The sequence below is a fragment of the Plectropomus leopardus genome, chromosome 9 (genome assembly GCF_008729295.1).
Source record: "Plectropomus leopardus isolate mb chromosome 9, YSFRI_Pleo_2.0, whole genome shotgun sequence".
NCBI classification, from domain to species: Eukaryota; Metazoa; Chordata; class Actinopteri; order Perciformes; family Serranidae; genus Plectropomus; species Plectropomus leopardus.
The window spans coordinates 5,531,364-5,559,310 of record NC_056471.1 but is presented as its reverse complement, the minus strand read 5'-3'; the positions used below and the strand labels follow the sequence as shown (position 1 = coordinate 5,559,310).

At 38.0% G+C, this 27,947-nt stretch overlaps 1 protein-coding gene and 1 long non-coding RNA gene across 2 annotated transcripts; both read right to left on the bottom strand.

Moving 5' to 3' along the window:
- Positions 1–1,106: 1,106 nt before the first annotated feature.
- On the bottom strand, positions 1,107–3,572 carry LOC121948303. Its single transcript, XR_006106137.1, has 3 exons — positions 3,467–3,572; positions 2,252–2,382; positions 1,107–2,153 (listed from the first exon to the last, which is right to left on the bottom strand). It is a non-coding gene; the product is annotated as an uncharacterized LOC121948303 (long non-coding RNA).
- A 5,830-nt stretch (positions 3,573–9,402) lies between these two features.
- On the bottom strand, positions 9,403–27,662 carry guf1 (GTP binding elongation factor GUF1). Its single transcript, XM_042493945.1, has 17 exons — positions 27,239–27,662; positions 24,905–25,016; positions 23,029–23,177; positions 21,720–21,800; positions 21,550–21,627; positions 21,375–21,458; positions 21,215–21,279; positions 20,925–21,128; positions 20,308–20,447; positions 19,892–20,015; positions 17,973–18,105; positions 13,770–13,913; positions 13,173–13,306; positions 12,473–12,574; positions 9,922–10,041; positions 9,749–9,785; positions 9,403–9,654 (listed from the first exon to the last, which is right to left on the bottom strand). The coding sequence occupies exons 1-17, from the start codon at positions 27,422–27,424 to the stop codon at positions 9,520–9,522; spliced, it is 2,028 nt and encodes a 675-aa protein (XP_042349879.1). The 5' UTR covers positions 27,425–27,662; the 3' UTR covers positions 9,403–9,519.
- Between the last annotated feature and the right edge of the window lie 285 nt (positions 27,663–27,947).

Here is a 27,947-nt window from a genome sequence, read left to right as displayed (position 1 = left end):
CAGTTTTTATCATTTTTCTGAACAACATGTTATACTATGACATTTTGATAATTTTTTTGAACATACTATACAGTTTAATGTTTTTAACATTTTTTGAAAGACATACTATGCTAGGAATTATTTTTGGAGCACATACTTACTATGACATTTTTAGCATTTTTCTGAGGGCATAAGATACCATGACGTTTCATTTTTTTGACTGACATACTACACCTCACTATTTGGACAAGAAGCTTTACATTATTTTTTGGAAGTTATACTATACTTCTACAGTTTATACATTACATAACATTTATGCTTTGTTTCAAATTATATTTATGCTCTCTTTTATTAATGTTCGCAATAATTGGTACATTAATTTTAACCTATAACTTTCACTGTCAAGCAAAATCAATCGGTGTTAATGACTCATGATCATAAACCACATTAATGAATCACTTCATCACTTAAATCACATATTTGTATAGATAAACTGAAATCATTGCCCAGTCCTTTAAATCATTCCATTGAACCAATTCTTATAAATAACAACTCAGATCAGATTACAGCATTAAATGCCAAAGTGAGTGATCCAAACCGTTCAGCAAATCACATGAATTAAATGGCATGAATGAATGGATCGTTGCGATCACTTGCGTAACAACACTGCTAGCATACTAAATGCATAAATAATTTGCAGCATTATTTACTTTACTGTTCAACAAACATATAAGATCATGTACATACCAACTGCATCTCTGTGATTGTCTGAAGATTGATGCAAACTTCTCTCCCACATGTTCCTCTCTGCAGGAGACAAACAAAGCAAGAGTACACACACAACTAATGCTGATTACACTGGAGCTCTCTCCCTCTCTCTCTTACATTTTCATGCATACTATCCTTTGACATGCTATGCTATGTCTTTATACTTATGAATAAACATTCATACATACTTGTTTGCATTTTTTTAGATATTCTTTACTTTTTCTGTTTTAGTTTTATCAACAAATTATACATCACTTTTCTCGTAAACAAGTTGAGGGTTTGTTCTTCGTATCATAAAATTAAATGTGAATTTCACAATTGCCTCAAGACATAATCATTTTTTATGAAATCATTTTAACTGTTTTAAATATATTTATTTTGTGATTGCCATTTAAACTTTGCTAAAGAGTTAATTTATTATCATCATTATTGTACCACCTAGATGAGACACTGTGTAAAGTCAGGACGTATTTCAAAATGATTCACACTCCCCTGCCCCCCAAAGCTGTTGGGTAGTAAAGGTTTTTTAAAGTTCATTTAAGATGTTTTTCTGTCATTTTTAAACATACTTTATTCAAAGATACAACAGTTTTAAAGAAGAATCCTTTTAAAGCAATGCAATGTAAAACCAATTATTTTTGGTAAATTAAAGATATTTCTTAACCAGGAAATTAGGATTAATTTGACAACAAAAGGGTGAGGCAAAACTACAACAGGAAGGGCTTGCGGTGGCTGCTGAAAATCAAAGACATGAATACAACAAAAACAAGAAAACCCAGAGCTGTTGAACTTATCTGATGAAAACAAATGTGAAAATAAAAACCTATCTATCCTATTTAATTGTGTTGAAAATAAAAATACAAATGGTGGCTATATAACAGCTTTCAGTCTTCTGGGAAGGCTTTCTGCAAGATTTTTCAGTGTGTCTGAAAAAGTGTGGGAATTTTTGCCCATTCATCCAGATTTTATAGACCTGTGGCAATGCAACTGAATGACACACCTGAATTCAATGATTAAAAGGTGTGGCCCAAAACTTTTGTCCATATAGTGTATGTCACATTCAGTGAAATACTCAAAATCAGCACACATCAAGTCTCTTAAGCCTACCAAACAGCAAATCTATGGTTTATCTGTTATTAACAAAGTTGTCCTTCTCCAAACATGTAATAATGACATGTATTTTCTACGGCTGTGACTGAAATGCTGCTGCAAAATGTATTACTCACTTTCAAATTAAACAAGGCAAGAAAGGCTGAGGCCCTGCACCCAAATTAATTATTTCTCATTGCACCAAGAATGTCACTGATGGTCATTATGTAATTGACATACTCCTTGAAAGTAACAACACCATTGCCATCTTTATCCAGCTTTCTGTAGAACTCCTCCATCTCGGCTTTGTTTGGCCCCTAAGGAAAAAAACAGAAGGAGAAGAACTTTGTTTTTTTAATGTCAAAAAGGCATTCGCAGCTTTCTGTTGGGATTTTGTTACATCTGTTCTACTTACTTCCTCGTCAAACTCTTTGTGGAGCAGCTCAGCAAGTTCTGCCTTGGTCAACACTCTTTTGTGATCCTTTTCTTTAGCCTGTTGGTTGAAGCAGGCCTCAAGCAACTGCAGCCCTTGTTTAGCCATGTTGGCTGGAAGGAGAAGGTGTTTATTTTTATTTTTATTTTTTTTGCACAGCTGTGCAAAGCAATTAAAAAAATATATATTAATTGAAAAATTACACAATGTTACTGCAATTAAACATAAAGTTAATGTGTAAAACAAAAATTTGTTAATTTTTCTTTTTTCCATTTATGCCATGTGTCTACGTACATTAAGGATCACACACCCCTGCAAATGTTGGGCAATATTTTTTGAATTTTCTTTGTTTTATTAATCCGAATCTGTAAAGAAAACAAAGTTTTCAAATAATTGTAGTGGAGCAAAAAGTGTTTATTTACCTCTAAGATGTAGTTGAGTGAAAGTATAAAGAAAATAAATGACAGTTCTTAGGAAAGTACAAGTGCATAAGCTGTACATGAATACTTAGTTACGTTTCACCACAGCATAGCAGCTGGTGGTGAGAAATAACCGTCTGAGGTGTGGAGAGGAGAAGGGAGCAGAACGCACCACGCCCAACTGTTGCAACTGAACACAGACCTACTCTGTAGTTTCGGGGGTTGATTGTTTTTTTTAATTTTATTTATTCAGAGAACGGCATTTTCCAATTTTGTGTAAAGATTTGTTGATTTTGAACGGTGATATTAGAGACCACTAAAGCATGCACTATATGACATTGTTTTCTTTGTTGCTGCTTATTCTTGTGAATGCTAAAGACCATAATACCTCTTATTTTTTAAAAATGAATTATGAGGAATTAAAAGAATTAAAAGAGGAATTAATTTTTGCTCAAGCACCTGCCCCCCAAAATGTCTCTGCATGGTACAACAAGGGGCTTTTCCCCGTCTGAGCCTTCGAAGATTGTCAACAACACACTCTGTCACTTTGTTGTTAATGCCAATTTTGTTAACAACTTTTATTCATATTCTCTCTCAAAATAGCAAAAATAAAACTTGTTAAAATTTATTAAAACTTTAAACTCCCTGCTGCACAGCACATATACCTCACCCAGAGCCACATTAATGCATCTCATGCCACATAATTCTGCAAGTACCACCTACTTCCAAAATGTTTAATGCTGTATTAAAATGATTTTAAAAACATATTTCCACTTACCACAACTGTGTGAAAAGTTGTGTAGGTTAAGATGAGATAGTTGGAGGGATTTCAGCAGAGCGTGCAGAGACAAATCTTTTTATCGAGAGGTTGGCACACCCTCCCTTCAAGGTGCCACTCCTCTGTCTGCCTCTTTTCAAAATATCAAAATGACAGCACTGCAATTAACTCTTTCCTGCTTTTCCTGTGACAAACGTTCACTGTGATACTGGCAGTGATACCAGTGTAGGAAAGTCATATATATATATAGATATGCAAAAAAAGGATTGCAAGTCATGTCAGTAAGTAATGGTTGTCTGTCTCATTCTTGTGAACGGAATATCTGAAGAAGGCCTTGAGGGAGTTTGTTCAAATTTGGCACACATTGGCAAACATTTAATTTTCACAGACATGAATGTAAGCTATAACTGCAGCTTGACTGATTTGCAGAGTCGTACAACCATGAGATAGTAATTTCAGTCTTCTGGGAAGGTTTTCTAAAACTTTCTACTCATTCCTGCTGCATTAAACTCTTGAGTAATTCAACAAGTGTTGTTGGCTAACTCTTTTTCAGTGTACTCATTGTCAGTAGTCATTAGAGGTAGGACTGCCTCTGTGAGCTGTGACATGGCTTGAATTAGAAAACAGTGTTAACTTTGTATTCCTGTGTTTATTTATTCATTTTATGACTGTGTTAACACACAGGTTTGACTCTATTGCTGAGGAACACCAAGTGAAAAACTGGGAGGAGCTGGATGAACATCTTGTTGAGATCAGTGTTGTGACTATTCAACACACTTCCTCATTTGTCGCATGAGTACAAATGACTTTAAGAAAACATATTAAGAACAAGCCAAAATTCTGATTTTTTAAATTACATAAAATTAACAATTCCAATATGTGATTCCCACGTCCTTGGAAAATTGTAACCAATATCTGTGAAAATCAAAGCCTGAAACCAGAGAAGTTAGTTTGAAACTTGCAATAGAGAGCCACACGAATGAGTCTTAAAACCCAGAAATCAGTTTGGCACAAAGTCAATGCGTTTTTTGATTAGAAGCTTGAAATGAGATCTGTGCTTAACACAAGCTGAAGAGACTTTCACCTCTTATTCACAACCTAAAATATCAGTGACGTCAGTGTATACCACACTGTGAATTTTGAAGCTTTTATGTTTCTTAAAAAATGCGGTTGCTACAGAATGTCATCATGACAAACCCAGCTTACAGTCTTGTTGCTGTGGCAACATTAAGACTGGATTTATACTACAAGTCTTGATACCTGCTTGCCTTGATGCCCGCCTGCTTACATCTACTTGCCAAAGTGACTCATGCATGTCTGCATGCATACCTACTTATGCTTGAAACAATGCATATGCACAACTAAAATGTACACACTTCCCCTTGTTTCCACATGAAACCTGTATTTTCGCCTGAACAGTTTCTTCACCCCAAAGACTTAAAAGACAGATAACCTCTGCATTTGACCACTGTCTTGAGCTTTCATTCTCCATTGTTGTATTTTGTACTTACGTACAACTCACAGATTATCTTGCTTAATAAAACGTGTAAGTGTTATAAATGTCTGCTTGCCACAGATTTTATTTTCTATTATAAATGTATACAGAAATATGAGAAGGAGTTGTATCTGGAGCTGTCTTGTGGTGACACATTTGAAAGCATGACAATATTGTTGCAGTAAGTGAGCTGGCAGGCAGCAAGTGTTCAGAAACCTGCACAACCTGTTCTGTTGTACACCTATATGTGCATACAGGTAACTGAAGCACTGTATCATTCTATTATTATTCTGGATTTTAAAATGATAACCAGTTAACAGTGTCGCAACGGCTGGTTTTGTTTTAACCTTGTGAGTTGTGCATGCATGTGTTATCATGGCAAAAGGTGGTCCTGGGAACATCTATTGTAGCAGGAACTACCGCAAAAACAGTTTTGAGTATTTTGCAGGTGTTTGTCTGTGTGTGAAAAGAATTTTGTCAATGTGATAATGCCAAGAGTGTACAAGATGCAGTCACAAACCTTAATGACTTGATGCAAACATATACTTTAAGCTGCACATTGCTCATCTGCTGGAGTGAGAGTGAGTTAACATGTTGTCGAAAATTTATGTGACTTCATAAAAGATGTACAATTTTATGCCCTGTTGTGCAGGTGTTGATCTGTCTGATTATTACTTATGATGTTGATTGAAAGTGATTAACCTTAAGTTTTGTAAGTGTGTTTAGAATATATTTTGCCATTTATGGTATTATCTTAACTGTCTCTTCACATCGGTTAATACATGATTTCTGTTAAATTCAGCTTAGAAACTCAGATGTAACATTGATACTACAGATGATTTTAAGGCCTTTACAGGCCACAACATACGGCCCAGAATCAAAATAAAGAACAAAATCTGGGTGTATTCCTCTGCCTGCCTGAGGCTTTATGGCTCAGAATTAAACTGAATCTGTATCTGTTCTCTTAAAAATTATAAACTTTTTACAATCGTAGTCTGCTGTGTTACAAAATACTTGGAAGATAGATTTTGGACAGAGTCTAGAAGTGACATATAAAAAAAGCTTTTCTGTTCATTAATTTCCTCGTGTGTAGTCTTTCTGATTAATTGTATGTCTTTGTGGAGTAAAATAGGAATTAGGGTTAATTTGTGCTCATGATTTCCATGGTTCCTGATCATGTTTTTAGGGGGTAGAGATTTTGTGAAATCACAATGACGGCAGTCTTTAGTATTTCAATGTTACAATGGATCACAATTCTGCCATGACGAGCAGCGAACAGGTAGCACCTCTGACTGTTACACAAAGACCTGGGTTTAATTCCCTGATCAGCTGAGTTTTCTGCCACATCCTGATAATTCACCAAGAAAGACAGTAAAAAGTTATACAGCAGCAGCAAATGCCCAAAATAAAGGAAACTTCATCATGTTAAACTGCACTGCTCAGTGTCTTACACACCTTACAACATTACCAAAAAGCAATTTGTAACTCTGTTTCAAAAGAAGCTATATAAATAACATTATTATTGTTATTATTAACTCCAGTTTCCCAGCAATGCTTTGAAGTGCATTTCAGCTGTCAGCATTCATACTGCATTTTCTACAAATATGCATTACCTAGTTTAGTAACTACTCAATTTTCTCTCACTCTCTCTGGAGGTCAGACCAGCAACAAATGAAGAGCTGGTAGTGATCAAGTATTTTGCTCCCTGCACCCCTGCAGCAGCAAGCGAGTGTAGGAGCGTTCTCAAAAACTTACTCAATATGAATATTTGTAAATCTGATACAAACTGATGATTATCAAAGACCACTTTACAGATCGATACGAAGACTGAGGAACCTCAGCCCCATATCTTCGTCCATGCTGTTACTGTCTTTTCATTCAGCATTATGTGCAGAATTTCCATCACTACGATTTAGCCTCGAGCATAGGGATGTTCATAGGTGTACATGGCAAAAGAGCTCCCTAGGCCAAAGAAGGATGATCAGCTTTGTTTTTGTATCATCAGATCAGCAGCCATACCTCTTGGACGCTCAGGTGAAGAAAGGAGCAGAGCTGTGAACTGATCACCGCCTAGTGATGAGTTGGATCAGGTGGCAGGGGAGGCTCCCGGACAGACCCAGTAAACAGACATGTCTAGTGAGGGTGAACTGGGAACATCTGCTGGAGGCCCCTGTCCACCAGGTCTTCAACTCACACCTCTGGAAGAACATTTTATGCATCCCGGGGGAGGTTGGGGACATGGAATCCAAGTGGTCCTTGTTCAAAACCTCCATTGTAAGCAGCTGCTAGAAGTTGTGGTCAGAAGGTTGTCGGTGCCTGTCATGGCGGCAAGCAAAGAACCTGCTGGTGGACGCCAGCAGCGAAGGAGGCCGTCTGGCTGAAAAAGGAGGCCTTTTGGGCTTTATTGGTTCAGAGATCTCCTGAAGCAGCAGACAGGTACCAGTTGGCCAGAAGAGCTGCAGCTGAGGCAGCAAAAACTCAGGTGTGTGAGGAGTTCAGGGAGGCCATGGAGGAGGACTTTTGGTTGGCCTCAGGGAAGTTCTGGCAAACTGTAAGACATCTCCAGAAAGGAAAGCAGGGCTTGTCTCAGGCTGTGCTCAGCAAGGGAGGAGACCTGCTGACCCAGACTGGAGATATTGTCAAGCGGTGGAAGGAGCACTTTGAGGAGCTCCTGAACCCAGCCGTCACATCCTCCGTAGAGGAGGCAGAGTCTGAGGACTCAGGGGAACCATCGTCCATATCCCTGGCAGAGATCACTGAGGTAGTCAAGAAGCTCCTCAGCGGCAAGGCGGCTGGTGTGGATGAGATGCTGAAGGCTCTGGACATTTTTGGGCTGTCTTGGCTGACATGCCTGTTCAATGGCGAATGGAGGTCAGGCATGGTGACTGTGGAGTGGCAGACCAGAGTAATGGTTCCTGTTTTTAAAAAAGGGGACCTGAGGGTGTGCTCCAATCATAGGGGTATCACACTACTCAGCCTCCCTGGCAAACTTCACTCTAGGGTGCAGGAAAGGAGGCTCCGGCCGACAGTCGAATCTCGGATGCAGGAGGAACAATGCGGGTTTCAGTCCTGGTCCGGGAACAACGGATCAGCTCTTTACCCTTGCGAGGCTACTGGAGGGTCGTGGGTGTTTGCTCATCAGGTCTACATGTGTTTTGTGGACCTGGGGAAGGCTTAAAACCATGTCCCTCTGGGAGTCCTGGGGTACCGGGGTCGCTGGTGCGAGCCATCCGGTCCCTGTATAACCAAAGTGAGAGCTGTGTCTGCATACGCAGCATAAAGCAAACACGTTCCCAGTTGGTGTTGGCCTCTACCAGGGTTGTAGAGGGTTTGTGATACTCATGGAGAGTATCTCAAAGCAGAGCAGGACGGTTGAAGGGGTCCAGTTTGGGGACCTCAAAATTGCATCTCTCGTTTTTGCGGACAATCACACTGTGACCTCCAGCATGCATTGGTGCACTTTGCAGCCAAGTCTGAAGCGGTCGGGATGAGAGTCAGCACCTCCAAATCTGAGGCCATGGTCCTCTGCCAGAAAATGGTGGACTGTCCCCTCTGGGTGGGGAGGGAGATGCTGCCCCAAGCGAAGGAGTTCAAATATCTCAAGGATAGAGGGTAGAATAGAGCATGAGATGGACAGGTGGTATTGTGCAGCTTCTGCAGTGATGTGGGCTCTCCATCGGACCGTTGTGGTGAACAAGGAGCTGAGCCAGAAGGCAAAGCTCTCGATTTACCAGTCCATCTAGGTTCCAACCCTCACCTATGGTCATGAGCTCTGGGTAGTCACTGAAAGAATGAGCTCGCCGATACAAATGGCCGAAATGAGTTTCCTCCGCAGGGTGGCTGGGATCAGCCTTAGAGATAGGGTGAGGAGCTCGGACATCCGGGAGGAGCTCGGAGATGGAGCTGCTGCTCCTTTCGCGTTGAAAGGGGCCAGTTGAGGTGGTTCGGGCATCTGATCAGGATGTCTCCCGGGCGCCTCCCATTGGAGGAGGAAGAAATGAAGAAATGACCTAAATGGTTAACCAATGATCACAGCTATCAATTTGTCGACCAAAAACAAAAAAGACTGATGAACTTATCAGAATGCAATCACAGAATTATCTACACTAAAAAAGCACAGTCATTGATGTAAGATAAATTATCATTTTCTGAACATAAAATTAGGCTCGACATACCTCTGTTTAATAACTTAAAGAGCAAATTTATGTCGTATGATAGATGGAAATCACCGTCACAAGCAGAAGTGTGAATAAAGCATTTGAATATTTGGGGATAAGTGAAAGCAAGATTTGAAGGTTTTAACCGACACTGATTTAGACCAACATGTAATCTTTACATAAAAAAATTCTCCTGGCAAATTATGAGCTGAACGTCAGAGAGAGGAAGCAATGATGCGTATTGTGGAAATCAATTTCACAATCATAGATCACACTTGCAGCAGTTTGCAGCATCAATAAGCAATTTATTGAGAGGAAGTCTGGAAGAACCTTTTATAATAATGACCTGTCGCATATATTAATGACATTATTACATAAGAAGATACTAATTATGTTGCATTTTATTTATCTTTTCTCTTCAGTACATTAATGAAGGCGTCTTTAGGAACTTCCACGCTGCCGATCCGCCTCATTTTCTTTTTACCCTCAGCCTGTTTCTTCAGCAGCTTCATCTTCCGGGTTATGTCACCTCCGTACTACAGAGCCAACACATAAAGAGAGAATTCAGACTGTTTGTAGTACATTTGTATATTCAGGAAGTGTTGAGAGCAAGTAATAATCTTTACTTACACATTTAGCGAGAACATTTTTTCTGTACGCCTTAATTCTGAAAGGCAAATAAAATCATGTCACATTTTTCAGACAGGTTAAAATCTCCTTAGCACATTTCCTGCACAAAAACAATATTTGCCTCTCATATTATTTGAACAAAAACTTTATCCTGCTGCTGATGTTGTACTTACGTTTCCCTTGCAATGATTTTACTTCCAATAGAAGCTTGTACAGCGATCTCAAACATCTGCCTCGGGATGGAGTCTTTGAGTCGCTCACACATGGCCTTTCCTGAGCTGTACGCACGCTCTCTGCAATAAAACACAACTATTAGAGCCAAAAGAATACAATACATAAAATCTAACTGCAGGTAGCACATTAAATAGTGTATGTAGCTACAGCCAGAAGACGAAATGGTGTTAGGTCTTAGCATCATAATATTTTATAAATAGCCCTTGATCTAAATACATAAGGCTAATAATGAAAAAAGTGCGGATCTAACAATCTGTCATTACGTTCATACTTGTACTTGAGTAAATATACTTAGTTACATTCATACATGTATACATAATACTATTTTTCCATCAACTGTAATGATAGCAGCACTACTAACATCTTTAACATCATAATTCATAATTCATAATTAATCGAGAAAGTTAAACGTTTTTTAAAATTAAGGTTCCACAGTGCATTAAAAATACAGAGCTTAATTTAAAAAGCTTTACCAGGCAAGGATCCTCCCTGGAACCCCCTACAGAGGTCTGGGCTAAGCCCCAAATGTCCACAAATCCTAGAAACGCCCTTTTTGAGGCAGTTGGCCTAGCTTAGCATAAAGAATAGAAACAGACGAAAACAACTAGCGTGGCTCTGTCCAATGTTAAAAAATAAAAACAGCGACAGTGCTGAAAACATAACTTACCAAGGGCAAGGTGCATCTGTTGTTTTGTTCTAGTTATTTTTTGATGTGCTATTCTTAAAATTTTAGCGCAAGGCTCCACTCGTCACTGTCACATTTTCCCAGGCAGCCAATCAGATCAAGCGAGAGGCGGCCTTCACTTTTGTTTTTTGGGACCAGTGGGGCGATGGCAGATGCAGACAAAAGGTTGATATCAGTTGTATTTGATGACTATGAAGGTCAGCCCAGTATTCAGATACTAATTGCCAAAACCCATGCACTGAGTTTGCATGAGCAGTCGGCTGAATCGCTCTGGTGAATATAATGCCATTTATTATGCTGATAAACTAGAAAGCTGTTTAACTGTGAGAGAGCTACAGAGTGTGTGAGAATGAAGGAGGAATTTATACCTTGTGTCGTTACAGTTTCATGAAGAGAGAGATGCGAGATGTAAGAGGAAGCATGGGGGAGATAACAAGAGATTAGTTTGTTTTTTCATTAATAACATTTGGTTGCCTGGTTGCATACCCTTCTCCACAGGTGCACCACGTCGTTTTGCCCGGTAAGTTTTGCCATGGTGCTCTCAAAGCAGCTAAGCCTGTAACTACATGTCGGTTTCGCACATGTATGTCATTGCCCTCATGCTTCCATACAGTATTTATGATGGCATGGATACAGCCAGCAGATGGCACTAGAGGGCAGAGTCAAAAGTTTTTCATAACACCAAATGAAGCGATGGAGGAGGAAATCGTACCTTTAAACAGAGGCAGCGTTTTAGATGGTGGTGGTCTCTAAGGCTGTTAAATACACTCCAATATGTGGACAGAGAATTTTTTTCACTAGAAATTATCACATGACTAATTTGTTCTGTTCCGCCATTATTTAAATTTCTTCCTCTTACAGGCATGTCTAAATAGAACTACAAGCCACTGCCTTCAAGATCTCTGCCTCCACAGTGGTACTGATCTGTTTCTTCCATATCCGAAAGTTTTCAAAAAAAAGTGCACAAATATGGCCAGAATGGACGCAGAAGGTTCCATCCGTCTACGTGCGTAATGTTGAGCAAAAATGAGCTCTTAGACAAGTTGGTAGAAGAATTTTTAACTTTGGACAGAGCCAGCCTTGCATTTTTTTTATGTTAAGCTTTGCTAATCACCTCTTAGCTTTGGCTCCAAACCATAGACTGTATAATAGAGACGGATGTGCATGAAAATGAATATGTATATCTCCCAAAACACTGACCTATTCCTTTGATAGGTAATGCAAATACTTGAGCTCCACCACACAACTGTGTGCCCTTGTCATACTATAAGGTACTTAAACTAATGAGTAAGGACTTCCTAAGCTGCACTAGGCCTGGCTCCAAGGCTAAAGTGTATAAATGGTGAGAGCAGCCATTGTTGGTGAAGCGTAGTGCCCTTTAATTACCAGAGTTTTTACAGGCTTTGGTATTAAGTACATGAGTACAGATCTGGTTTGTCATCACTTTTCACCTGTGAAGTCACTCTATTGTCCTTGTCGCAAACGGAATGAAATCCGTCTTTGCTGTAAAGTCTTTTTTAACAGATAATGTCAAGACTAGCTGCCAAGAGACCATTCTTTAAATCTTGGGTGTTGAATTAATTTCATGCTCCACAGGCTCAGAAGAATTACTGTGGTGGTGAAGCACTGTATAACCTTGGAATGATGTAAACTCATAAAGAAATCTGCCAGTGACAATAATTAAACCATGAGGGCAGCTGTGACGAAGAAAATAAGGCTCTTTTAAGCAGCATCACAGTTACACCTCAGGAAAATTGAAAAACTCACAGCATGTGACTTCAGTTAGGATGTGAAACATACAGTACCTGTGTACAATAGTGGTGAGTTCTTCCACAGGTTGCCCATTCAGCAGAAAATTCATCTTTATCAAATCAGCAGCCTGGTAGCCTGCGTTCTCATAGTCAAAGCTACAGGAGATAATATCATGGGATGCTTTCAGAGTCGGTCAACAGTGATACAGTATTTCATAGAAAGACTCATGCAACATTGTTAAATGTAAGAATGGAAGACAGGTGAACAGGAGAGAGAAAAATGAAAGGAAAAGACTTCTTGCTTTGTGACGGTTTCATTTACTGGATTCATTGAAGCACATAAAGTTTCAGGATGACTAAAAAACTAAGAAAAATTCTATTTTTTTTTTAGCATTTTAATATACTGGTATTTCAAGGCTACAAGTGGGTAACTTTCCACCATGTAAGTATAAACAAGCTCCAATATACATATTAAAGCAACAGCTGGTAACTCTTATGAAAACATTTTTTTGTCACATTTAATGAATTTGCCACTTTATTCACACATAAACAAGAAAAAAATCATGTTTCTCCTTCTTGTAGTGTTTCTTTTGCAAGAATCACACCTGTGCCAAATTATCCGAAAAGATTTCTTCCTCTCCAAAACAAAGAGACCCGAGAATTGAAACAGGTAAAAAAAGTTTTTCAGTAATTTTCAGTAAGTGTTTCTGATTAACTGTGTGTATTTATGTGTGTCATACTTGCTTTATTTTACCTGGCATATCCAGAGGACAGCGATTTGAGGAGGTCATAAAAATCCACAACAATCTCGTTTAAAGGGAAGAGATACTTCATCATGACGCGCTGGTCGTCTATGTACACCATGTTCTTCTGGATGCCTCTGCGATTCTGTAAGACCACAATGACATGAATTCAGTATTTTTGCATCAATTTACAGTCTCAATAACCTAAGAAGGACGTGGATACAGTTCTTTTAATGTGGAAAATCTCCTAAACATGTGACAAACATTTTCAAAAAAAACAAAAAAATGTTCTTGTCTTATTTTTCCAAGCATTGTTTTATGTTTGGCTCCCAACCAATTCATCAATTCAGTAAAAAGCAATGATGCAATCTAATATCTCATGTCAAACTGCATTTCCCAATAATCGGTAGGACGAATGCACTGTGAGCTCTTTCTCTGACTTAATAGAAAGAGATCTACACTTGAAACAAGATGATTAAAAGACAGATACATGTGTCAGAGGTAAATAAAAATGTACCCCCAGATGGCGCAGAAAGAACCTATCAGGTTAAATAGTTTAGATGACAATTTTTCATTGATTTCAATTGTACTGGCTATTTTCCTCTTACCAAGCAGAGAGTCATGATCTTGCCGATGTAAGTGTCTGGAGCGAGGATGGTCCCCAGTACCACCGGCTCCAGATACTCTGACACCACTGATCTGTCTGGGAACTGAGCAGGGTTCACGATGGTTATCTCCTCACTGCCGTGTTCCTGCAACAACAACCAACAAGATTTATCCTTTCAAATAAAACTCACACATCTGCTGTAGGTGTGTGCCATACCACATCATTCACAATAATACCTATATAACATGTTTTATTTATTTATATGGTTATGATGGCAATATTTCGACATGGTGGCATAATGACATCATACTTATAGACACAGCAACAACAAGGATGACAAAAATAAATAAATAAAAATCATAATGGCCTCCTACCTAAGCCACAGCCCCTAGTATAAACCAGTGGAGAAAGAGGGTGAGGAGTGTGTTTAATATAAAAAAAATCACAGCGAGGTTACAGCTGAAAATGGACAGGTTTAATATTAATGGTCTCCATTAACACAGGCAGGGCCAGAAATCTAGCTACCTCTTTCTTTTCTTGTTTTTGCTTTGTTTTTTGTTTGTTTTTAGTTGTTTGTTTCTCTTTCTGTTTATTTTTTTGTTATTAACTTTAGTTTTTATTTTATTGTTATTAGTACTGTTTTGTCATACTTGTATATTTCTTGTGCTCTTTTCATTAGAATGGAAATGGGAAAGTACGAGGTATATGCCAAATTAACAGTACATTCTGTTAATATTACCATTGAAAATGTACTTAGTAGTTTGAAGATAGACACGAGAAAGTCCAAAAGTATGAGAAATCATTATAAACATCTCCTTTGTGTTATGTGTTCTATGTTTTGTATAATAAGGTATAAGGTAGATTTATTTGTCATTTTTTAAATGTAGTTTAAAAAATGAAATCAAAATTTGTCACTAAATCCTGCAACATCCTTTGGAGTTGAAAGTTATGTAAATAAAATAATAATACTAAATAAAAAGTTTTTAAAAAATTGATAGTCCAGTCAAAAAATAAAAACCCAAAACACTCCAGTAGCTGTGTGCCATATCACATCCCTCATGGTGATACCATACTGTTACACACACGGCAACAACAAGGGTGGCTAAAAGTGAAATTGCTAGCTGTCCAACGGTGGAAAAGTTAATTTGAAAAAGGGAAACGACTTCAGAAGTGTGAATCAATGTCTTCATTAGCCCAGGAGCCTGAGCTACAGTCGCAAATGTTTTATGAATAGCCCTGGAGTTTTCAAACCCTTTTGGCGATTAGTTGTTCAGAATAAACTCAGTTTGCGGCTCCTCTGGCAGCAGCACGATGTCTCGCTGCGTGCATTCAGGAGTTAACATCACCAGGTCATTTTGTCATAAGCCTGTTGTAATGTAAGCCTACATGAAGCTTAAAAAAAACTAATGTGTGAATGTGGGATAGTCATCGCAGCATAACAGCCTGTTAAAATAGAAGGTTTCTGTGTGTGTGTGTGTGTGTGTGTGTGTGCGTGCGTGTGTGTGGTCAGTGCTGTGTGCCTCAAGTTACAGCGGGAAAGTAGAGCGGAAAATGCAGAGCATACAGTTCCAAGTGACCGAAAAAACAACTTAATCTTTTTGGATCTTCCAAAGAGAACAAAGGATAAGAAGTTGGCTTTTGGAGAAATATGTTTATATATATGACCTAAAAAAATTATACCACTTCATATGTTGCTGTTTTAAGTTCTTGAAATGAATGATAAAATATTTTTCAGTATTTTGTCATATCATCATTGCCAAAATAAAATATCATTATATTTTTTTAGGGCCATATCGCCCAGCCAACAGCCTTAAAATATGGCTGTGAAAAGTTACCTGCTTGACCATATACTTTTATCATACTTCCACTGGTGTAAACTGTAACTTATGATTAAAAGTTTCCAAGTTGCTGCCAATGAGATGAGAAAAATGCTTTTCCAAAAAAACTCAACTTACATACATGATGCATCATGCTGTGATCTCCCCTTGGCAATAGTAGAGTTTATTTGCCCTCTCAAACACTTCACATGAAATTTCTCCCGTATGTTGTTATACAGCCAAGCGCCAGCTAAACCTTGAGAGCCTCCGTTTATCATTAATTCCAAGTTAAGTTACAACTTTGAGAGTATTTTTTAAAATGTGTTAAAAGGTAGCATATCTCAAATTTCCAAGTAAAGGAGGAAAAATACTCATATTATACTTGTTTAACTGGCTCACATCGGATCATAAATATGCTTACGTGCTTCAGCGCAGAGCTTTCATCAACATGTTTCAGGGAAACAGATTCAGTTCAGTGATATGTTAAAGGACACAGATTATTACATACGTTGTTTCTTTAACATGATATGCCAGACAGGGACCAATCTCAAGTGCAGTTCAATCCGATTTCGACCCCATTATAGACCATATGAGGCTTCACAGAACACTGTGGCCATCACTGAGTCACTGTTACAACACTAGATGGCAGTAAAGGCACATGTGAATGAATAAACATTCATTTCAGCTGATCTTCCAGTGGTCACATTCAAAGTTTGGGTTTGAAATGATTACAAATAGTCATAACATAAAGAGCATTTTAAGCAAAAGCCATCATTAAGTCTGTTTGGTGTCAGAGTTGAGTGTGTACATTATATCCAAAACATTACTCTCTGGGACAGTTTCCTTAAAACATCTCCTCCTCTAGAGGGGACCATGATTTTCTCGATACACAGCACCTTAATGAAGAGGGTAAACTGTGGTTTTCTTTAGCATTAAGTTTAGGAATTGTATCGTCCATGTTGCCTGTACTAATTGCAGTTTTGTGCTCTGATATTTTTGCCATTTGGTGTGTCCAACATATGCTGCACCATGACGGACATAATAAAATATATAAATTACATGAATCATTTTAAATTTGAATACATTCCTGAAGTGGAATTTTCTTCCAAGTGCGGGGATAATTTGTATTTGCTATATTGTTGCAGCAGGCATATCTCTACATGTTATATGTTACATGTTATTTGTTATCAGCCATGTAGAGGCAAGTTCAAAGTCATTCAAAGTCTGTTCTTGTTTACTGAGCTTTGAGAAGTTTAGATCATTTTCAAATGTATGCCTGGTTGATTAAAATCTAAATAGTTTGACCCCTCCTCCACTATAATTCAGGTACATCTTTAGTGCTGCTCTTGGTACATATTTACTTTATGCACATTTTTTTCTTATGTCTTTGGTAGTTATTTAATTCTATGTACATATTTTTTGTTCTTTATTTTCTCTTTGAACGCTTTTCTTTGCACTGTGGGTATGGAGAGAATCTGATTTTTTATGTCTAACACACAGAGCAGATTTGACAATAAAGTTGCCTTTGACGTTTACTTTACTCTATGTACACACTCACTCAGTAAGTTCTGTTAGATGGTTAACATTATCTGCTGTACGAGACTGTAACATACTGTATTGTCGCACTGCATTTGGGCAGTCAGCTTTTCTGTAAAAGCTACAAATCAGTGGAGCTCTCTGCCTGATGGTATGAGGAGCAGCAGCTCTATCAGGTCTTTCAAAACCACCTTGAAAATATGGTTAACAGCTGCTCAGCTCTGTACTCACTGACCATGAAATCTAGATTTTATAAATTAATTTAATTTGACAAGCATTCATTTGTGATGCGCTATTGTGTGTAACTTTGTCTTATGTGTTTTGTGCTTGATGTGCTTTTAGTGTATCATGAGTATCATGCCATCACGCCATCTAGTGTTTGGTTGTGATAGTCAGTCAATGACGGCCACAGTGTTCCGTAAAGCCCCGTCTTGTATGTAACGGGGTTTAAGTCTAAGCTAACGACACCAGAGAGATTAGAAAAGAAATGTGATTGGTCAAACAATAACTGGTTGCAACTCCCATCTATGCAGAATATATTACTGGACATATTCAGTTATTCATATTACTGAACTGAATCTGAATACCTGAAATGCTCTAATGAAGGCTCTTTGACGGATTTCTGTTGTGATGTGAGCTTATTAAACAAGTGAAACGCAAGCATTTTGTCCTCCTTTACTTGGAAATTTGGGATGTGCTCATTGGATTTTGGGTTTAAAGCTCCACTGAAAGTTCTGTATTTTTAATAGCAACCACCTTTTCAAACACAATTAAAAAAAATGCTGACAGAAAAGCAGAAGCCCACCTCTACTATAAGAACAGAAAATATAGAAGCAGGAAGTGGCTCTTACCTTGATGAGTTTGGGTGAAGTGAGGATGGCCTTGTAGGGCACGGTGGGTGCTGTTATTATGACAGAGGCATTGTATTCCTGCTCCAGCCTCTGATTGAACACCTCCATATGGAGAAGACCCAGGAAGCCGAGTCTGCAGGGGCACAGAGAGGTGCACAGGGTCACTCAAAGTTTAGAATTGATATTCATGCTTTTCATTACAAAAAGCCTGTTTAGAAAGACTTTATCCTTGAGCAAGACTCGCTGTAGTCACAGACGTTTCCATCAGTCTCTCTGTCTGTCTGCTAAATTTGTGCTAAAGTTAGGCTTTTATGTCTATTTTTCAAATCTTGGTGGAGCTTTTTGTGGTTGGCTTTGGACAATAGCGGCTTGACTCATCACGATGACAACATCAACTCACCAGTCTGTAAACTCTCCTTATGCTGATGCAAAGCTGAAGCAGCCATGAGAGCTGCCCTCTCGCTGCATGACTCGCCCATCGTATCTACACGTCTGTCAACAATCAGCCCCCTTTACTGGTTGGCCAAGAAGTATAAGTCTTGACGAAATTTCTATTTTTTTTGTGATTAGCAAAGGTTACATCTTGTTACAAATAAAAGTAATAGAGTCTTCATGTATTATGAATTATGAAGTGCGTTATAGCCAAATTTGTTCTCATAATTATTTACTACAGTAGCATTGTAGCAGGGCTTGTCTTGTACTGGTGGTGGGTGAGGTTTGTTGGGGTATGTTGTGTACGCTACAAATGTGTCTGCAGCTCCACATGTCTCACGTCTGCTAGATAAATAAATGATTGATTGATATTAAATTGCATCTTCAAAGTTAAATCACTTCCACTAATGGAATCAATTTCATTTTCATCATCTAAACGTATATGACCAACGATGTCAAATAAACTCTAACTTGGCAGTGAAGTATGGCAACATATGCTATGTCCCAACAAAAGTGGTTCACCCCCCTTATTAACCCTCAGGGCCCGTTTTAATATTACACACACTCGTATCGCTCTGCGCACAAAATGAACTTTTCAATATCAAGCGTAAAAAAATATTGTGCATTAATATCATTTGCTACTTACATTGAGTTATTTAACCCTTTAAATGCCAGTTGTTTGTCATAATGCCATTATGTTTTTAGATGAAAAAGAAAAACAGACAAAAAAAATGTTTTTCTGGGGTTCTTTTTGATTATCACAGCCTGGGATATGTTGATGACTAGCAGCAACATTGATTGTGACAGTGCACCTAGTGGAAATAGGATGCATTTTCTCCATATTCCAGATACGATAAAAAGTCATCAGGTAGAAAATAGTAAAAATGACAAATTCCAAAGCAAAAGCCCTGAATGACACCCAGAAATAATACAATGTGTGTTTTTATGTTTTGATGGCTGTGGGATCAAAAACTGCAGTTTGAATGGGTTTCAATGGTGCATTTTTTTGTGCTGAACAGTCTGAATGTAACAACTTTGTTTCCACAGTGTAACTTAGACTTTGTGTAGGAGCTGAGCTGGAAATTCCAATATTAAATAAAAATAAAAAAAAATACGAAAGCTATGCCACATGCACGAACACACCCAAAATTATAAAGAAATGAAGAATGAAAAGCATGTAAAATGCGTCAAACAATGCATCCCTAAGGGTTAATTATATTAAATGATGTCCAGGTTTGTGTAGAAACTGGTGAAAGATCTTCTAAATGTGGTGTCTTTTGAAGAAAAGTGGAGAGTGTTTCTGCAACAACAAATTACTTGAAAAACCTCCAAGCATTCTGATTGCTTTAGGGGTCAAAACTTCCCTGGTTGCACTGCTCAGTGTCCACACTCCGCTTTTAAGAAACTAACATTGGAACGGATCACTACATGCGATGTGACAGGGAATAAAAACAGTTTTCATTCTCATTCAAAGAAGCCGTCCTCACCTCCAGCCTGCTCCCAGGGCCAGACTGCTGTCTCTCTGCAGTGTGACACTCGAGTCATTCAGGGTCAGCCTCTCAATGGCGCTGCGAAGTCCCGGGTACTCTGACTGGTCCATCGGATACATGCCTGAGGGACAGAAAACAAGAGACAGAGTGCACATCATCAGCAAAAAAGAACTCTTTTCATTTACTGTGGAAAGTGCTGAGCGCACTTACTGTACCAGCTAGAGGACACAACATGCACGGAGGGGGTTTCACTACATGTCCAGTGATACTGGGATATTTAGGGACAACATTTTTATGTGCTGAATAATTCCATCAGTGCATGTGGTGTTTAAAAGAACAGTGTCATCAGTCCCGCTTCTTATTCCAAATATTCAGTAATTTTATTTGCTGCGGAGGAAACAAAACTTTGTTACCAGCAAAGACCATGGCTTTGGCGGGTTTAAACCCTGGAAGAGCTTCCACCGGCTGCTCCTGGAGGTAGAGTGTGTCACCGATCTGGGCCTCCTTCACATCCTTCATCCCTGCTATGATGTAGCCCACCTGGCCTGCAAACCTGCACAGCAGTCGAGGAGGGTTACGCTAATGCAATGCAATCAAACACCTTAGCGGACAGTTGGACGAATGCTCAACAAATTCCTGTGTTTATCAACACTGATTATCACTAATAAAACTGTGCACATACAGCACAGCAGGCTGGATTGTTAATCACAGGTAGCTGCAGGAATACAGACTCTGATTTCACACAATGAGCCTCAAGCAGGAAGCGATATATATATATATAAACACATTTACTCTAATTTTGTTTTTGTATCTGCAATTTGTTCTTAGCACCCACTGATTTCTGGGTTCACAAATGTATTCTTACTTTCCTCTTCTCTTAAGTAATAAAAAACACTTAAATAAGACCTCTCTTAAATAATACATTTTTTAATTGTTCGCTAAATGTTCTAGCTCTAATCCCAATACCAGTTGCATTGGATGAGATAACAGGTAGGAGAAATGAGACCAGAGGAGGAAGAATGACACGTACAGTTTCTGGGTTGGGTGCTCGTCTGGCCGGAGAAGCCCCAGCTCGTTAACTTCATAAGTTTTGCCAAGATGTGCCGACACGATCCGGTCCCCTTTCCGGACCCGTCCTCCAAACACAGCAATGTTGGCTACCACTCCTCTATAGTGATCGAAATTGGAGTCGAACACTAGGGCTCTGAATGGGTCGTTGATATTCGCCACAGGCCTGAGAATATTTAAAAAAAAAAAAAGTCACTTTTATGCATCACACATGTTTTAATGTGAGAAATTAAACCAAATAAATCTTCTTACGGTGGAATTCTGTCCACGATCGCTTGGAGAACCTTTTCAACATTTGTTCCAAGTTTAGCTGAAATCTGAAATAGATTAAATCACAAATAAAGCTTTTTTTTTTTTTTTTTAATAAGTGTTACTGAAAACTAAAAGGCAGCTTTCATGTGCTCCCACTCACCCTGATGCATTCTTCATGCGGAATATCAAACACCTTTTCAATCTGTGACTCAACTCTCTCTGGATCTGCATTTTTTAAATCAATCTACGGGAGAAACGACAAATTAGAAAGGCACGCTGAACAGCAGTCAAGTAGAAAAATGAGATTAAACCAAAAAAAATAGGTCTCTAGGTACCTTGTTGATGACAGGAATGATTGCCAGCTGAGCTTCAAAAGCCAGGTAGAAGTTGGCCACCGTCTGCGCTTGAACCCCCTTCACATGACAGCAAAAATATTAACAACTACATTACATACATCCACAAGAACTCTCTGAGAACAATGGGAGCAGTGGAACTAGCTTTGTACCTGATTGGCATCAACAATCAGCAGGACACCTTGACACGCAGAAATCGATCGAGACACTTCATAACTGAAGTCAACGTGACCCTGCAGCAGATTTAAAAAACAGTTAGACATGATAATGACAAAAGAGTTGTAGACTTATTTTCATATCTCTATTAATGGACAACTTAAGTGACAGATTTTTTTTTGAAGGGTTTTTTTTTTCGCTCTTGCAGTGAGAGGCCAGTTTTGTCTGAGGTAACTGGAATCAGTACTTTGGACAAGAGAGCTCATGCTGTAGTTGAAATCTGTAAATTAAAAATTGTAGAAGTTCCACATTATCAATCCATCTTAAAGCCTCCTGAAACATGGCTTGAAATAGTGAGAATGAACATATTATATCAAAGTTGAGAGTCTCATTACGAATCTACAAAAGTCTGAGTGAAAATAAATGTTGCCAGCTATTTAGAAAACTGAGCTGAAAACAGCTCATTTTGAGGATAACAGTATTTCTCCAGACTCTGTGGGCGGGGCAGATCGCGTTTTGAGTGACAGCTCCCTGAATCCCACCTTTGTCGGCTGTCTCGTCTCCACGACAACAGCCACGGAGCTAAGCAGAGTCCACGTGCTACAGCTCGATCTGTTCGTCCCTCTGACTCTGACTGCGTTCCTGAATCCAATCTGACGCTCTGAACTAAAATGAGAGAGCTGTTCAAAGTCGCGGAGCGTTCTGCTTCTCTATGAATTAACCAACAATTAAGTTCATCACACATTCACTTCGTTCAGCGCTTTGCTGCTCCTTCTTCCCAGACAGAGTGCCCAGAGTCGCTCTGACACTCCCAGAGTGCATTGCTCTGGATAATCGAGCGGTACATTCCAAAAGCGCTCCGAATTTAACCACGGTTCAGTTTGTGCCAGAGTGGCTCCGGCACTCAGAGTGAGTGTTTCTGAACGCACCCTGACATTAAATTTTTGATTGGCTTTATCCAGATTACGTGATATTAATCGGGGATAACCACGCCCAAATCAATACAGCTTCAGGAAACTGTGAAAAAACTAAAATGACAATGTTACTATTTTGGATTGAGCATTTATATGTGTGTTATTATGCATGTAAGACCCTAAATTACATATTAAGACAGTTTTTGGTGATCTGGGTTCCTAAGGGATTTAGGGTTAAAATCCCATCTATTTGTTTTGATTGCATTTTCAGTTATTGTAGGGAAATTATGGAACACATAAAATCTTTCACAGTGCTGAGAAGATGCAGCAACCATGAAGGATGAGAAAAGGAAGCAGTTCTTCCTGACATCACACTGAGCTGATCACTTACGGGCGTGTCGATGAGGTTCAGGAGGTACTGCTGTCCCTGGTGGCTGTAGAACAACGAGGCCGTCTGAGCCTTCACCGTTATCCCTCTCTCTCGCTCTACCTGAAGCTTGTCCAACACCTGCTTGTTCTTCTCAGTCTTTGCTATGGCACCTGATGGTCAATGACACCCATTAATAACACAGTGTGTTACTTCTAATGATGTTATAAACAGCTTTTGTGATACGAAAAAAATCTAGTCTGAACCTTATAAGTGATTCAATGGTTGACAATGTGAGTGTCAGTCCTCTTCAGAAATATCAAATATCATCCATTTTTAGAAATTGAACCCTTTAAATGCCAGCTTTTTGTCAGAATGCCACTATGTTTTTTTCTGAATATCACAGACTGGGATATATCAATGATTAGCAGCAACACTGATTTCTATAAATTATTAATTTTTGTGCAGTGTCCAAAACTCACACTCATACCACTCTGCACACAAGATGTGCTTTTCAAAATCAGGCTATAAAAAATATTATAAATAAATATGATTTTCTACTTTCATTTTTTAAACCAACATCAGCCCTAATCATAAATATCAAATATTCATTAATGTTCAGAATTTCAACCCTAAAAATGCCAGGGTTTTTTTCATGACATCACTGTGTTTATCGATGGTAAAAAAAAAAAACAACCCACAAAAAAATGAATTATTTTCAACAGAACATTTTTTGTTTTTTGTTTTAATCACAGCCTGGGAGTTGTAAATGATGTGTGGCAACATTGATTGTGACAGTGCACCTAATGTATTTCCTCCATATGCAAATATATGGTAAAACTGAAGTCATCAGGTGGAAAACAGTAAAAACTACAAATTCCAAGGTGTTTCATGTGTTTCAATGATGCATTTTTGCACTTAATACTATGAATGTAGCAGTTTTGTTTGTGTATTTTAGACTTACTGTGGGAGCTGAGCTAGAAATTTTAAGATAAAAATAAATAAACAATCTTGCCAAAATGTATGCCATATGCATGAATACAGCCAACACTATCATAAAATGGAGAATGAAAAGTGTGTAAACAGTCACTAAGGGTTAATGCAGGGAGTGTACAATATATTTACTGATTCTAACACTCAATTTTCACATAATCAATATCTGTATGTGTTCACACCTAAACTATTTCCCATTCTGCTTCTGGTGGAAAATATTACACCAAAGTCACTTCAAGAAATATGACACATTAATAACGTGCCCTCAAAAACACATTACACTACAAACACAGGACAAAAGGCTGAACATCTACAGTGTTCTTGTCATTTCAGCATTCACGTAATCCATACAGGTAAACTGTATTTGCATACAAACTTTTTGCATACAAATGTTTTGGAATTTTGTGACCTCAACTTGCTGCCAGCCTCTGTTGGTTAGTTGTGTTATTTTAGTAGGAGGAGACCGTGGGAATGAGAGGCAAACCGTTTCTAAATTTATGAATTTTCACTTAAATAAGCACTTGTTGGTGGATCAGATACACGCCAAAATAAACACTGACTCTTGTTCACTCCACAACTGTTTCTCCTCCTTTTCCACCATGTTTGCTGACTATCCAGTTTTTTCATGTCACTGAACTTCACTTTTTGCATGAGCAAAGACTGAAAACTTGGATGATATTTAACATGTTTGATTTTGTTGAAAAGCCAAGATGGGAAAACACTGACTGCAGACAGCTCGGACTGAGTTTTAGGACCACCTTTAACCAAATAATGGAGATCACGTCAGTGCACACCGAGGGAATTTAAACTCTCATGACTTCTTTTTCATGTCCCTTAAAAAGTCGTTTGGTGTAATGCCACAATGAGGTGCAAAAAAGCTGATGTTCAGTGTGATGAGAAAACATACCTGTCATCTCCAGCAGCCTGTCAGCCAGAGTGCTCTTTCCATGGTCAATGTGAGCGACGATGCAGAAATTCCTGATTCTGTCCACAGGGAACTTCGACAGGTCAACAGTGTCCTCAAAAACAAAAGGAGACACACCTGCGAATTATTATGTAAGTCACTCAGCAACTGCAGATTATTACAGTAACCCCTCTGAAAGATTTGGACAGATTATTTTTTCTATATCTGTGCTGAACCACAAGCGGAGTGAACAGCTTTATGAGCTTGAGTTTCTCAGCACTTCTAACCCCTTTAGTTTAAGTGTGCCCTTCAGCAGCAATGGTGGAGGATGTATTCAGATCCTTTATTTATGTAAAAGTACTTTGTCACTACTAAAAGTTCTGCATAGAAAATGATTCTTAATGAAATATGTACAATCAGGTACAATCAGGGATATTTAGTGCTATAAATTTAGTGTATAGTACTGAAAACAGATGCACTCAATGCAGAAAAATTGAAATCAACTCAGTGAATCAAAATAATTAAAATATTGAATTGAAAGGAAAAGCAACAAGTCCTCATATTTGGGAGTCTGGAACCGTGAAATGTTTTACATGAAAAATGACTTAAACGATTAACTAGAAACTAAAGTTATTACTCTGGTGGAGTAAAAAGTACACTATCGTCCTAGTAGAAAATAGCATGAGATTTAAATACCCAAATAAAGTAGAAGAACCTCAAATTTGTACAGGAGAACAGTACTTGGGTTAACGTACTTAGTTCTTCTACCACTACTGCTCAGCTATGTGTCTGTTCAAGGTTTTTACCTCATTAAAAGAAGCAAGAACTACCACACTGTTAAATTACTTCAACGCAAGTCCTGCATTCAAAACCATACTTAAGTATAAGTATGTATTATCACCAAGTGCCAAAAGTAAAAGTAGTTATTCTTCAAAAACAAAAAGTAAATAGTGTGTTATGTTTAGCTTTAAAAGTAGAATTGTCTTAACTCATAAACACTTAATGCAACAGTTAATCAGACAAACTCACATGTAGAATCTAAATTTGGAGATGCATAGTTTTCATCAAAGATAAGGGGTAAAATATAATCTGCTAAACTAAAGCTGTCAGACAAATGTAGTGGAGTAGAAGTATAAAGCTGCATAAAATGGGAATACTCAAGTAAATTAAATGTACACATATGAATATAAGTTTGGGGATTTTTTAAAAAAATATTTGTCTCAGTGCTAGTTGTATAAACAGATCGACAACCAATCTATTACTGTGCAATCTGTAAGTATATGACTGTAAATATCGCTTGGAAAATAAATATGAGATTCATCTTGACAACAACAATGATATCAAAATATAAAAGATTATGTTCGCAGTGCTGGAGTAGTTGTGGAGAAAATAATGCCAATTATTTACAGATTTTTTTATTCATGCAAAGTATTATATACCTTTTGGTTGGAAGTATTAAGGTTGAGGGAAGACATGTTTAAATTTCATGGAAAACATGACTCACAAAATAAGGAATATGGAAGCTGTATTTGAGAAAAAGTGGATTTTGGAAGATGGGGAACTTAACTGCACCATTTCATTTTATGTATACAAATGCGTACAGTGTATAACTAACTAGAATCAGGTAGTCGTTACCTCTATTAAATTGTCTGCATGTCTTAAACTTTTCCTTTTTTTTCTTTCTTTCTTTCTTTGGCAGAGATATTGGTTATTTTGTCTTTTAAGATATATATATATGTATAGAGAGAGAGAGAGATGGGAAAAAATAAGTATATATAAAAAAGAAATCTGTAAATATAAAGCACCTTCCACAAATACAAAAAAAGATTTCTGAACTCATAAATATTTTGCAAATATAAAGGTTCTGCAAATACAAAAAACAAAATCTACAAATAAAAATACATATGTCTTTGAATACACTCAAATAATTTAAAGAGCATTTGTGAATACAATGTATTTTTGAGATTTAACAAATCTTTTTTATTTTTTGGTATTTGTTAAAGGTGTTTTAGATTTCGCATTAACACGTGGATTGTTGATTTGTTCACACAAACAGTTCTGAGACAAATGTAGCATATCTCTATAATCAGTCGGACTACAGTGCTTGAGTAAATGTATTCTATTGCATATAATATAATAATATATATATTAATATTTGTATTTGGTCATTCAGTCTCCCATTCAAACTAAGAGCTTTCAGCTTCCATCTGTAAAGCTGTGCTAATATTAATTCATATAAAATAATGCTCTATTGATAATGAACGGCAAACATATAACAAAGAGCTCATGTTTCCCAGTGATGGAGTCAAACTTAGTTGTGCTGCATGTTTTCTTTACCTTGTCTGTTTGTGTGCTGACCATGTTGAAGCTGCTGGTGAACACGGGCAGCCTTTTCATCCAGCGGTGTCTCAGCTGCGTGTAGCTCATGTTATAGCTTTGTATTTTCCTTCTGTACACTTTAAACTGTAAAACACGTCTTATTAAAGGTGTTTCACACCATCGTTTCACTAGAGACAACGACATGTTTCCGTTAAGGTACCGACTCAGACACCTACCAGCATGAAGGATAAACTTTTGGCTAACGTTAGCTAGCTAGCTAGCTCGCTGTGGAATACCTCCGCACTAACATTAATGTAATGTAGGCTATTGCAACATTAAGCTAGTGGACTGTCACCACGGTAAAACAAATACACCTAACGTTATCTTTAAAGTAAATAGTCCTGTAATAACCCCGGTGCGTGAGTTCTAGGGGTGCTGACATTTTGGGTGATAGTTCAACTGCAAAGACTTCTGGGAAATGCTGTTGACTTTTTTTTCAAACCAGAGATTATAAAAAAGAAGCAAGATGACTACCTGCTCTGACTTCCGTTTTCTTTTATGCCAGCAAGAGCACGCGACTACACCGTCGAAGTTTTCCTTCAAAATGACACCGTGATAAACTGTTACACTTTCGCTGTGTAGTGTATGAAATGTAACTGTAGTGCTAACGAGCGTATCTTAAGCTAACTGCTTTTCTATCGATCTGTCCATTTTTTTTTAATCATAT